Source organism: Sebastes fasciatus, chromosome 22, assembly GCF_043250625.1.
Source record: "Sebastes fasciatus isolate fSebFas1 chromosome 22, fSebFas1.pri, whole genome shotgun sequence".
NCBI classification, from domain to species: domain Eukaryota; kingdom Metazoa; phylum Chordata; class Actinopteri; order Perciformes; family Sebastidae; genus Sebastes; species Sebastes fasciatus.
Genome location: NC_133816.1, coordinates 5087323 through 5101510, shown reverse-complemented (window position 1 = coordinate 5101510; position 14188 = coordinate 5087323). Strand labels below are relative to the sequence as shown.

General features: G+C 41.7%; 1 protein-coding gene across 15 annotated transcripts in view; it reads left to right on the top strand.

The window, feature by feature from the left end:
• LOC141761176 (nuclear factor 1 B-type-like) overlaps positions 1-13695 on the top strand; it is a 69245-nt gene extending 55550 nt beyond the window's left edge. For 10 of the 15 annotated variants that reach the window (XM_074624493.1, XM_074624494.1, XM_074624497.1 and 7 more), the window contains 2 exons: positions 4139-4227; positions 7728-13695. In XM_074624493.1, the coding sequence (XP_074480594.1) occupies positions 4139-4227; positions 7728-7860 (222 nt within the window). In that variant the 3' untranslated portion in view covers positions 7861-13695. Of the gene's footprint in view, positions 1-4109; positions 4228-7727 lie in introns of those variants that run through there. The other 5 variants (XM_074624502.1, XM_074624503.1, XM_074624504.1 and 2 more) reach the window with 3 other exon arrangements.
• The last annotated feature ends 493 nt before the right edge of the window (positions 13696-14188 follow it).

Below are 14188 nucleotides of genomic sequence, written 5' to 3'. Positions count from 1 at the left end.
TAACTTCATAAAACAAGATGTAACAAATAAATCCATAGATATAGATTTACTGAATTATTATTTATTATTAAAATAATAAATCGTTAACCAGCAACTTGGTAAAAAATCTTCAAAATTAACAGGAAATACAATTCAAGTGTAAACCTTTTTAATGCAGCACCAAAATGGTCAAAACTGAAATAGGAATTACAATTCCAGTATATAATGTGTATAGAATATGAACAAAATTGATTTGAATAGATCGGCCTCATTGTCACCAATGACAGATCCAGCTTTTTGAGTCAGTATCGGACTAATATCCGATCTGGTATTGTATCTGTGCATCCCTAACCCAAATGAGCTTTATTCTATTGTAGTGCGCTCAGCACTAAAACAGAAAATGTTCCTATATACTTAGCACATTCCCCTAGTTGCTCTCAGTGTCATCTAGAACATTTCTCCCAATTCATTGTCTATGGAGCGGTTCCACACTTAATACCGTATGACATCACAAGTTTGAGTTTACACACTAGTTTTTTGATTAGGGAGAGAGTTGTTCATGTTTACTTATATTTTTTGGACTGTCTTAGACCATAGGAATAACATTTATGAATTTTGAAAATTGGCATATTTCCCCTTTAATATCCTCAGTATGTCCTTTAGCTGAATTTGAGCCGATTATATCAATTTATATAAAGCAAAAATATGAGTTTTTGAATTTTGAACAGTGTAGAATTCACCTCATGTCAGTAATCCAGGCAGCGCCAGTACGTTTTCTCTTGAATTTTAGTATTGATGAATACACAAGATGTCATTATGAGTGTGTTAGAGTTTAAATCCTACAGTCTAGAACAGAAAAGAGCATCTATTTCTCATGGTTCCTTTAAAGGAAGTCAGGAAATTCACTGTCACTGTGCGGCGACTACTCAGAAGATGGATGGGACATGTGGGTGTCTTTGAGAGTGTAATGTGCTCAGCTCTATTTCCCTCACACATTACTTTACAAACACACACACACACACACACACATACCACATGCAATCAGCACACTCGTTTACGGTACACAAGCTGAATATTTAGCGTTGGCGTCACGCGGTTGCCCCAGCAGCGGTCCTAGGGCAGATGTGGTCACCCCGTGTGTGTCTGCGTGTGTGGGTGTGTTTGTGTGCGTCTGCGAGGTTAGGAGTGTTGCGGTGTTGTCGGACGGGAGACAGCGCTCTCCCCCACCCCGTCTTATTGAAAGCGTTGGTCTCAGGCCAAGGCTTTTCCAACCACAACTAATTGAATGCATCTGCACGCGGCTACATAATGATCGCTGGGTTTCTCCTCAGCTCGTTTTTTTTTTATTTTTTTTTTATGTTTAGTAAAAATGACAAAGCTGGCCTCTGTTTCCTCTCTCTTTCTTTTCTCTCTCTCTCTGCCTTTGTTGCTCCCCATTTTTTTCAACCCCTAAATTAAAAAAATATATATATCGGTGGATGTTTGTCAGCAGTCATGGGATGCTTTTATTCCACTCGGGAGGAGGAGGAGAAGGAGGAGGAGAGGGAGGATTCACTTGGCTGATGTCGCGCAGTTTGTCTTCCACGTTTTCTCGTAGCCCTGCTACTTCTTTCAGTGAGGCACAAAGTGGCTACACATACGAGACAGCAGCGGTCTGAGCGGAGCTCCGTGAGCTGCTGAATCCAAAGCTTTGCCCCCAGAGGGCTAAATCAGCCTCATATATAAATATCCTCCAAAGAAAAACAGTATGATAATCTAATAAAAAATAGTTTTTTTTGGATAATTTCGCCCAAATTGAATTATCCTAAAACATACTTGTGTGATTCTGATGCACGACTTAAAGTATTTACACACATCAGCTCAGATTTCTTTGGACTCAGTTTAAAAAAGGGTAAAAAGACAGTGGCCTAAAATGCTATATCCAGTTGAATAAGTGCTCTTGTCGGCTTAAGGAACTCTAAACAGGCTTCTCATTGATTCATCATGCTTCTGCTTGTCACAGTTGTTTTTGTTTTCTGTGGTTTGGTTTAACGGGCCCGAGGTCTGGCCTCGCGAAGCGGGCCGACACCGAGCCAAGTCTCTCAGGACTAAACACTTCCACCGAATGCTCTGTCATTGTCCTCATGTGGTTGATGGGGATGTTTATTGGTCGGGAGCCACGAGGCTTTACCGACACTTTGAGTTGTTTTAGTTGGGAGCCGTTTGTCGCTGGACTTGGTAGGAAAGGGAAACACGTCACCACCACATGTGGCTGGAGAGTTTTTGTCTGTGTGTGTGTGTGTGTGACGGATAGTAGGCCGTGACTTGCGTCTATACCTCTGCTGCTGTCAGAGCTACTTTTGATTCTGAAGAGATAGAAGGCAGTTTAATGTTTGGAAACACTGGTCTCATTGTGTTAATGTGTTAATTCCAAGCTATGAATGATAATTATATTATATCATTACTACGAAATAATAGTCATCTGATAACTTGGTAGTAAAGCTTAAAACAATTTACTTTTCAGAGCAGAGTTTTAAAATGTGGCACCACTAAAATAGAATGTCCCCGGACACACACACACACACACACACACACACACACACACACACAGTAGGCTTCAAAAACAAAACAACACCACCACACGCTCCCACACCTGCTCTGCGATTCCCAGGCAGCGAACGTGTGAAAACCCTCCATTCATCTCTCGCCTTGGTTAACCCCTCGAGGGAACGCCACCGTCGAGCATTCCGTGGGGAAAGATCCGCGATCAGATGTCATTTGGTATTATCTAAGGAAGGATCCTAATCCACAATCTGCCCGCATCTGTTTGCTAACGTTCCTCCCCGGCTCCGTCCCCCTTTTTTTTCTTCCCCACGCTGCCCGTGCCACTCTGATGTGCCGGTGCCAGCGGACAGATGGCGAGCCCCTCGAGGAACGGTGGCACCGAGCGTCTGGCCCAACCCGCAGCATTCTCTCCGAGCTTTTGTCAGGCTGGAGAGCGCGGGAGCGGCGTGGGGGTTTAAGTCTACCCAACCTTCCCTGAATACAAACACAGTGGATGGAACAAGATGCATTGTTTCCTATTCAGTGTTATTTAGCACCTACTGATCAAGTAAAACTGTCACATAAAGATTCACCCTAAAAATTCTGTTTTCTTGCCACTACTTTGCATTCGCCCCAGAAAAAAAACTGCATTTAAGCAGGAAGCCATCGTTTCCTGATGCGTTCATCCAGGTGCTCGGAGGAGGAAAGAACACATTTCTTGACCGCCGCAAATGGCTTTGAATATTCAGCGTATGCGTATATATCTGATTAAATCCCCTCTTAAGAGCCTCTGCGAAAAAAAAAAAGTCTGCCGCCGCACGCAGAGTGCTAACAGTGCAGTTTTATCCCGATGCATTACTAAATGAATGTGTTGACCACAGGGCAAGGTTAGGTTGCTATTGGCAGGGATAGCTCTCAGCTGGATTGCCGACACGTGCGCTTGCATAATGCATGCAAAGGAGACACAGTTTGTGTGTGGCTTTTTTTTTTTTTTTGTTGCAGTAATTTGTAATCTGTATGTACGGTTGGCATGTCTTAAAGAGAAGGGGGGGGGGGGTTAATGTGCGCGTGCATGTGTGTGTATGTGTGTGTGAGTGTGCTGTTTAACTTCATTGTAATTTTGACCCCTAATCAATAAAAACAGTTTAGCTAATGAAAAGAAAAGTCTGCATGCTTGAGGGCATGCGTACTCCTTCCCTTGAATTTGAAAGTGCACTCACAGAGAAGCAGTGATTATCGACAGGGCGCATGCATCCAGTGGATTGCATGGCTTCATCAGCTAACAAAAAAAAAAAAATAACCGCTCACAGATGAACTACCAAAATGATGCACACTCACTTGTGACTAACTAACTTTTTACTTCCAGGTTAGCCGTCACCACTAACTATGATTGCATGCCTTTTTTGTTTCTTTCTGTCTGTTATTTACCCCCAGCACATATTAAATTCCATTCATTTTTTTTTTGTTGTACATTGTCAGGACTCATTTTGGAGTCGTTTTTTTTTTTTTGTATTCCTGCTGCTCCTGCTCCAGGCTCTTCTGCATGCATTTGTGTACACAGTGTTGAGTTGTAGTGTAACCTGAAGTGGAAGTTGTCTTGGCTCCAGTGATCTGACCGCTAGGTTTCAATTGACAGCTGAGGAAGTGTGACTGGAGCGTGACTCAAAACGGCAGGCATTATGGCCCCAGTGCCACTGACGACACTTTGGGGATTACTTGGCAAAGGTAACCTTTTCATTCTTTCATGCCGTCTTTCTCTCTCACACACACACACACACACACACATACACACACACAATGACACACACAGACTTCCATAAATAACACCATATAATAAATGATTTTCTTGATTTTCTTACGTTTTAGACATTATGTCACATATAAATTCCCATATAAATCAAATTTTTCTGATCTGTTTGTTCAATTTTTATTTTTTTTGCTCTCTATATGAGCTATATTTTAGGATTGTTTTCTGTATCCTGCAACAGATTATTCCAGCTATTAGTTACCCCCCCCGCCCCCAGAATAATTTGCATTTATGTTTATTTTTGTATGACTTTGTCGAACTTTATTTATTTCCACATTCAATCCAGGTTTCGAAGCGTAGCCTTCCTCTTGGATTCACGCCCAACAAAAACAAAATGTCCTCGTTTCATAACACCAACTTTTGATGAAGCTAATTAGAACAAATGAAGTCCAACCATGTAGAATAACAGAAGTCATTTCAGGTCAGCTTTTTTGTAGCCACGTGAGGATGTTTTACTTTCCACGTTTTTAACAAGCTTAGCTTTGTTTGACTTTATGCTGAAGTCATGCTTTACTCTCGTTAACTTAAAGTTACAGAAAAGTCCGCCCTGCCCCCCCTTCATCCCCTCCATACTGTATCTCTCCCCCTCCGGGGGGAAAAACCTGAACCATTTCACCGTGGCAGAGCGAGCAAGCTGAGCTAAGCTTTTTCCTGTTACGTCTCCCTTTTCCCCTTTTCCATGGTAGATCATCTGTGTGAGTGTGTGTGTGTGTGTGTGTGTGCAGCTCATTTTGTGCCCGCTGAAGTAACAAACTCTTTTACAAACACACATGCACACAGCAGCAGAACCCCCTTCAATAGGCCTCCTAATAGGCCAGTGGAGGTAGCAGAGAAAATGTCCCCTGCAGCAGCAGCAGTGCGAGGTCTCTTATTTTACTCCTCCTCTCTCCGTACAGTAATGAGCGCAGATAAAATAGATCCCAACTGAATTTACTTCATTCCGTTACAAAGACGGGATGGTAATTCTATTCTGTTTTCTTTTTCCCCCTCCCTCTTTGATGGATTATTCACGTAAAACCATTCAAACATATAGATGGAATCGGCCGGATTTCTCTTTTATCTCGCTTGCCCTTTAAACGGAGCGCTCCGCAATGCCTCTTCAGTGCTGGCCCCCAAATTAAAACGCTGCCAGACTTGCATGTTGCCATTGTGCAGGAAATGGGTCAGCAATCCATTAAGATGCCATTAGATAATCTAATTTAGGGAGCTAATCCTTAAACGAAGCACGCTGTATGCCCGGGCTGTGCTTGCAGGGAGTAGAATTAGTGAGGTTTGGGAGCTCCGACAGGGCAAGGGGAGGCCATCTTGAAGGTTACCTGAGGAAATACAAGCAATCGAGGTCAGATTTTCTTTTTTGTTGTCCAGAGCTGCTCGGAGTGCAGGAACATAAAACTTGAATGGAGACAAGTTATATAGGAATAGTGGCATTTTAAAATGTTGGCGGGTCCTGATTGCAGCGAAAGGGAACTTCTTGACAAATTGGAACAGCAATATCAAGAATTCCTGTAATGTGGCATCAAAAAACTGCATTTTCAACATGGCCTGTATGTGATTGCATCATACCAGATGAGAAGCAAAATATCAATCACTGAAGAGTCTGACTTTCTTTGGATGGAGCCCTCACTTGCTGCTTTTTAGGACACATTCAAAGTAATGAAAAAGGCGAATCTGCAAGTCTCAATTAGAAGTGATTGGAGGATTTCAGCCCCCCCACACACACACTTTGTGATTTAGCCTGATAGCAGAGGAGTTCTTTACATAAAAAACCCTGCCCAGTGCAGCTTTAGGTTATGGGATGCAGATAGGGACTGACAGCCATCGATTCTAACAAGATTAAAACCGATCTGCCGGTTTAGTGCGCACAAAGGCCTGCGAGTCCGCTTTTGTAGCTGTGTGGTCTCCCCCTAATGTAAGCCATTACCTGAGAGGAGTCTCATAAGGACAGAGAGGAACACAGAGAGAGGGAAGGAGGGGGGAAGAAAGAAAGAAAGAAAGAAAGAAAGGAAGAATGAAAGAAAGAAAGAAAGAAAGAGAACGGGAAAAAGAGAACGCTGCTGCAGCCCTTGGCCACTCTGTGCGCTCTTTGTTCAGCAAGGTAGGAAAAACTTAATCCCCCCTTTCCTGTCCGATGATTTTTGGCAGGGTGAAAGAGGGAAGGAGGGAGGGAAGAAAGCAGGAGAGAGAGGATAGCATGAGGACGGGCTGGACAGGGAAGAAAAAACTGCTAGAGAGGATTAGCCTTGAGGTTGTTTTTAACTCTTTGGACACTCAAACACAATCTAAAACTTTTTTTATTTTGAAAACATCTTCTCTTTCTTTCTTTCAATCTTTATTAAAAGACTCTTTTAGGCCACGAGGTGAATTGAATTTGCACTTTTATTGTTTCAAGTGAAAGAGCAGTGATTTGTATAAAATGCAGACTGGTTGATCATCTTTTCATGAATGCAGACGATGTTGTCTAATAGTGAAGCTCCACAAAGACGTGTTCCACTTCTGCAAACCAGCATCTTCAGACCTTTTTTTTTTGTTGCTTTTGAAAACTCCTCCATGTCATCCATCTTCTTCCCAAACATTTCTTCCTTTTTCCACATTTTTTCCTCACTTTCTTTCACCCCCCTGCTCTTCTTCATCCATTTTGACCCATTCAGGTTTAATCCACTGCCGTACTTCACTTCAGCACGTCGTAAAAAGTTAGTTACTGGTGAATCGGGTAGGAAATGTGCGACGCAGGTATTCTCAGACTTAGCGGGGGTGATGGGAGAGGTGGGAGGGTGTTAGATGAGTGCACACTGGGGGCCTGTGGGGGAGGTAGAAGGGGGCGGCGGTGGTGGGGGGGCTAATTATCTGACATCTACGTAGTGCAGCACCCCACGGGAACAACATGCTGTTTGTTCCCGCTCGCGTTTTCAGTTAGCACCGTTGCTCCCCAGGAACAATCACTGTGTTGTTTTGCCATTAGCGTGAGATGAATAGGGATGGGACAGCTTTGTGTAGGGACCCCCCCTTCCACTTTCTACCCACACCCCCACCACCCTCCTCCACCGCCACCACCAATCACACTCTCATGCTTTTCTATACTGCCGTCAATGCAGAGAAGAGGGCCTGCGTCACGGGCCCTCTCACATGGTGCCCTTCACTGGGAATCAAGTGGCATCACCTCAGCTTAGATTAACGAGCCAGTGCTGCCATTTTTCTTTTTGTTTACCCCTTCTTCTGTCTGAACAAAACAAAAATAAAGACCTTGAACCTTGATGACTGTCAGCAGAGCAGTGACGCCGTTCGTTAGCGGAGCGGCGTTTCAGGATAATTGAAGGAAAGAATCTGATTTTGACTGCACAAACAAGTTAATGGCATGTGACTAATCTCTCCGTCTCTCTCTCTCTCTCTCTCTCTCTGTCTCCTCTCTCCCTCTCTACAGTCCTGGTACCTGGGCGAGCTTAGTTCCATTCCAAGTGTCGAACGGGACTCCGATTCTGCCAACAAATGTCCACCAGAACTACAGCATAAACATCATTGGTGAGCCCCTGGTCCCCGCTGAGACGGGGAACTGAACACACACAAGAGGCCGGATGACCCCCCCCAAAAGGGTGGATGCGTGGGTGGGGGTGTTGGTGGTGCACAGCTAGCACTAAAGGTGTCCGCAGCCATGGATGAAACCAGCAAGCAGCACGAGCTGCACAATCGCCCCCCCCCCCGCCCCCCCTCTCTCTCTCCTCCCAATCTCCCCACCCCCCGTCCCTCCCCATGAAGGACACTGGCCGTGAAGTGAAGAGTTCGGAGGGAAGAAAAAAGAAAACGCTTCAGGTCTGCTGTCTCCTCGCCCCCCCGCCCAGCCCACACACCCACCACCCACCAGTCAGTCGTTGTGTTTGCAGAACTTTTCAATCCATTCAAATACTGTGATGTATAGATGCCTTAATGTTTTATTGCATGACACTCTAGTCTCTTAGCGGCAATTCCTACTATTTTTCCATGTTGGGGGAAGATGTAAAATCTCGATTTACACACAAGCGAAGAGGTCTGCGTACCGACAACCTCTGCCTGGTGGATGGCTCCGAGACTCTAAGCTCTCCGATCAGACCTCTTGAAAAGAGGCTTTCCCACGTCAAACGATTCACTGTGTACACCATAGGAACAAAACAGAAAAAAAAGTTGTGAATTCAGAGTGTTTTCTTCTTCCGTTTTGATTTCAGTTTACTGTGATACGACTCTTTGTTCAGAGAATGTGTTGACTTTGTTTATTCTTTACTGCTACTTACTTCAAGAATTAACGCTTAACGGTAAGAGTTGAGAACTCTTGATGCGGTTTTGAAAAAAAAAACACTAAATGTTCGGCTTGAGATTGGACCCCTCACTAAAAGAATTTGCAACTCCTTTACAAAAGGATTTTTTGAGAAAAAAAAAGACGGAGAATAAGAAAATCGCGATAGAGGCAAGTGCAATTGAATTTTTGAAGGGAAGCTATCAGTCTGTCAGCCCTAAGACTCTAAAGGAAGGGGGATAAATATTAAATGGATTTATGGGTAAAAATGTTTAAGGAAACATTTGAATTTGATTTCGGTCACATATCCGTCTTCTCACAGGAGAAAAACATCAAGCGTGGGAGGCAGTTGAAGGCAAGCACTAAGCTACCTGTGCAGCGCTGAGCAACACCAGCACTTCTTTTGAGCCCTTCCCATCATTATGGGGAGTTTTTTTTATTTATTTTGGGGGAAAAAAATAACATAAGTAAAGAAATGAGACACACATAGTGTGTAAAAATGGCATTTCATGTTTTTTAAAAAATGTTCACGATAAGATCAAGAACATATGCATTTGGCCATCAGCTTCTAAAGCTTATGTTTACAAAAAAAAAATATATGGAATGCAAAGTGTTAATCCATGGAAATGTACAATTCATGCAAATGTACAGTAGGCTTATGTGTAAAGCTACAGTTTGTGCAAGGTTAACTCTACAGTGGAAGAGGTTGAAAACTGAAATTATGAATCCAGGTGGTGGCAAATCCCTGAAATCTAGAATTGTGCACGGCATGTTCACAGCCATTGCCTCTCCAGCCCAGACATATTTATACAAGGAAAATCTCTCCAGTACTCTTAATTTGCACGATGACATATAGTCCACATTACGTGCCTTGCCTTTGAATATAGAGACATCACTACACTTGTTTTTGCTGCATTTATCATTATAGAAAAAAAATTAACATTTTTATGATAAGAATTGTTTTGTACTCTGAATGAAATTGTTGATTTTTAACTTCATGTACTACTCTATCTCACAGTTACATTGCATATCAAGGCTGTGTATAGTTGCCGTTTTAAAGTTTGTAATCAACCAGCATTTTTTTTTTTTCTCTCAGTATTTTGGTGGTTTTTCTAATAACCTGTCATCTTTTTGTTTTCCTTATTTTTTTGTTTTCAATGCTCATTTTTGTTCATCTTCCAATTACTATTGTGGAGGGTGGAATTCAGAATTATGAAAATTATGCAATACCAAGTTTTGCCTATGTAGGTAGTGCTTATAGATGCGTCAATTATTAGAGGCTAGTTTGGAGATAGACAATATTGTAATGCATTTATTTTGTTGATATCGTTGTTTGTCGTTGTTGTTGTTGTTGATGATGTTGTTGTTGTTGTGGGTGTTTTCCTTTTTTTATTGACCAAAGTGGGGACTGCTTTCTATGCAGTGTATGACAAGGTCTTTTTTTTTTTTCTTTCTTTAGCATATAGGCCTACCGAATGACGGTGTGTTCCAGTGTATTTTGAATTCGGGAGTTTTAGGGGGGAGGGGCGGTATTTTTCTAGAAGTACTTATAAAAACAAAGTGCACCCTTGGTCTTTCTACGGCTGCAAAGTCACTGATTGGTCTACTGTGACTCTTACTTTCAACTTTCCACCTGGGGTGCTAGCATGTGACCTTGAAGGAGCTCATTTTTTTCACAGGAGAGACGGCTTGACTTGAGTATGACAATCACTTTAAGAAATCATTTTGCGTAGAACCCCATTCTCTCGTAGATCCCTTGAAGACGCCGTCGCGCGCTCGTATCGAACGCTACGCCGTACTATTCGAGACGTCACCGAATGCAATTCCCAAGTAGATGCCTTAAACACATCAGTGAAGTGGCCTGTGACCTGCGCAACAATCACACACCGACTAATGCTCGTGAGACCTGTCCAAATCAGTTCCAGACAGGCTCAAGCAAGCCTTTAGAAAGTATTTTATAAGTAGTAGATTTGTATAAATGTATATACGATATGCACATATGTCAATTCCTGAGATACTTCCCCAGCCCAGTAGAGTATGTCGAAGTAAATATTTCAATAATGGTGTTTTCTAACTCCATGTCCAGCGGCCCAGTAGAATAGAATCCACTAGAAGAAAAATATAGCACTTAACTAGCACATAGGCAATCGTCTTCGCTCCCCGTACAGTGTTTTGAACCGAGTCTTAAACTAAATCTCTCAGGCGTATTACAGGGCATTATTTATATCAATCATTATCTTACCATTTTTAATGTAAAAAAGTCTCACAGAGAGAGCAGCGCCTCCGATGCTGCTACGACGCCTTTTGCACTCTTTCCCTACAATCGTGAAAGATCCCCTCGGAGAGACGGTACTACCGTGGGCTCTCCGCCAGTAGTAAGCAGAGGGCTAAGAAGCAGAAAACGTTTTTAAAATAATCCTCAAGTCAAGCTCAATCTCTCCGTCTTCACCCAGATTTCTTATGCAGAAAATTTTTTAAAAAGTCACCCCGTTCTATGTGCACTGTTCTGTCTTTTTTTGTTGTTTTATTCTTTTAAAAGAAAAACTATAAGTGCTTTGCAGCCTTTGGCCATTGGAGACCCCACTGACGTGCATTGTCCCCAAGTGTGTTTGTGAGTGTGTGTGAGATAAAAATGTGTCAGGGTCACTGTGCTGTTGGTGTTTATTTGAATAGGAGACTGTACATAAAGGTAAATATCCTGATTGCGTCGATAGCAGTAGTCTGTGGGGTTGAACTCTGCTTTGGCAGCTTGAGTGTTAGTGTGCATGCGCGCGTGTGTGTGACTTTGTGAGCTGGGTGTGTGATCGAGTGCCTCTGACACTACACAATGAGAGAAGATGAGGGTCTTTCTATTGAAAAAAAAAAAAAGCCTGCCGTAGGACAGGAGTTTGTACACTGTAAACTTTCTCGAGAGTTCTCCTCTTAAAGCCCTTATTTGTAAATCTTCAATTCTAGGGGAAAATAAGTCAATTCCATTTTAGGGGAAAAAAATAATTTTGTTTTGGATGCTGGATTTGAGTTAGAACTCTCCAGGTTTCCCCGATTAGTAGAATCTAAAGTGTTTTCATTGGTTGTATTCCTGTATGTAAAGTCAAAAAAGAGGGGGGAAATATTCTATACAGATCCATAAATATAAAAAAAACAACAATGAAGGCTTTTTTTATTATTAATATTATTATTTCTGATCTTGGTTAGTGCTTAGATATTTCCATTTGGGAAACACTTCATGAATATTTGAATTGTTGTTCTTTCATTAGTGTGGCCATAGCGAGTGTGATGTGATTTATCTCATTTTTTTGCAAATGGGTGTGAATTCTTGTCCAACAAGATCTTGGTGTGAGTGTGTTTCTTGTAGCAGCTGGGAGGTGGCTTCACTTAACCAGTAGAAAAAAGGCCCCAGATTGCACCTGACCTTAAGCGAGAAGCAGGGTAAAAATCTGCAGTGACAAACGTCCTCGATGAATCTATCAGATAGTTTTTATTTTGTTTCTTTTCAGAGGAAATGTTGCAAGACGACATAGATCGGATTCGGCCGGCCAATGTTAAGCCGTATGCAGACGATACTCTAAAATATCTCTCTAAAGATCAGTACCAACATCTAGGCATCACTCATTTTGCACATTCCACATGCTGTCTATGCCTGATGTGAGGTAGAAAACACTTCATTCACACTACAAACAAACATTACATTAACTGCAGGTGCTTCAGAATAGGGTACTGTACCTTCCAGCTGACAATAGCTAGTGTATTTGGGCATGGTTACGTATTTCTATTGCTACGCAGGGTGTGAATGTAGCCTGTCAAAACGCTCTTTACGAAATTTGAATCAGTGTTCCACCCATCAGAAAGAGCCGTATTCAAGGCAGACTTTGACACTCACAACGACCTTATTTTAGAAAGTATTATGCCATTGATCACCGCGATCATCGAGAAACAGGACAACTTTATGCAAGGAGGACCTGTGGCACTCATGCAATATGTGTGATTTTCCTTTTTAACTGAATGTCACGCACTCTGTAGGGACTGAGAGGGCGTATACATGCAGAATTATAGGAAAGCATTAATTAATACTTCATTTTTCATCCTACATGAGCAATACACACCTTCCATACACTGGCTAGCTGCTAGTCACTTGGCATCAGGTTGTTATAAAACATGAAAACCAGCATTTTTACAGGATGTAACATTCACCAAAAGAAGACAAAAAGATAGCAATGCAGTGCCTGTTCAAGCTGTCCAAGTGTCTATTGTATATAATTGTAAAATGTGATAGACTTACTTTCATATGTGACAAGAAAAACACCATCACACAGAACAGAATGTGGCAAACTCATCTAGAAATATGCTCTTTATTACTTCTTTGATGTTTTTTTTTTTTTGGTTGCGATTTATTAATTATGTCAGCACACAATGCCCACATCAAGCAAAATTTGAGAGGAAATGTTCATTCTTCTTTTTTCTTTCTTTTATTTTCGGGAGGGGGAGTGGGGCGGGGGGGTCAGTGCTACATTAAGAGCAGTGAAAGGTTGAAATAATGTCTTTTCTTAAGATTACTCACCAGTTTTCTCTGCAGGGCTGATTTATTTTTGGGTCTTGTGGCACTTTTACGTCCCTCTGCGCACACATTTCTACTTCGTGAATCATGGTGGAATTATATATAACGAACAACAACAACAACACCAACAAAACAATATGTAAACAGTCTCCAGTAGTGATCGTAGTAACACTGCAAGTGTGTGCAAAGGTCTATGTATGTATCTGAATGTACGTTTTAGAGGACTTTTTGGAAACCTTTTTTTGTTTTTTATCTTTTCATTGACAGTTTAGGAGCCACAGGTGTCCATTGTGAACTGTATAGCGAAGGCCTTGATATCCCTTCTTTTTATTGATTTTAGAAACGCCGAGCATTAGGCGATGCCTTCAAGCTGGTTACATTTGGTGCAGGGGCTAAAATTGCCACAAGATTAAAATCAGTGTAAATAAAGGCTCAACTTTTTGTGATTGTTACTGTTATATCCAGCCTATACTGCTAGCAGCTGTTTTTACTGCAGTCAATTACTGGAAGTGGATATATTTCCTATGCAAAACTGTTTAAACAATAAAATGAGCTATGCTACAAAAATGACTTTTATGTTATGGCTCTTTCTTGTGTTTGTTTTATTACATTTGATTTTGAATGATTGCGATTTGAGACCTAAATATAAAAGTTCCTGTTTGAGGTCCGACATCAAGTTCAGTCTAAACGGACACATTTCTGCATTCAAGCCAGTTGGCTGGACATTGCGGGGAAATGCAAAAATACATTGAATTGTTCTTTGTAATTTAGGGACTGCATGAAAATTATTAGGGTGGAGAGATGGTGAGGGAAGTGGGTGGATTATTTTTATTTTTCCTCATCCGATTCATTCGTCCCTTGTGATATTTATCGTAGAATAAATACAATAAAACAAATAATAGTAACATCACAAAGGTGGCTTTTTTGAGTTTTGATATTTAACCATTTAACTCTTTGGAAGCGCATCATGTAATTGATTTGACTATATCAGGCTATCATCAACTGATATCATTCATATTTAGTTTTATTAAGTGGAATCCGTGGGTTTGGGAAAGTACTATTG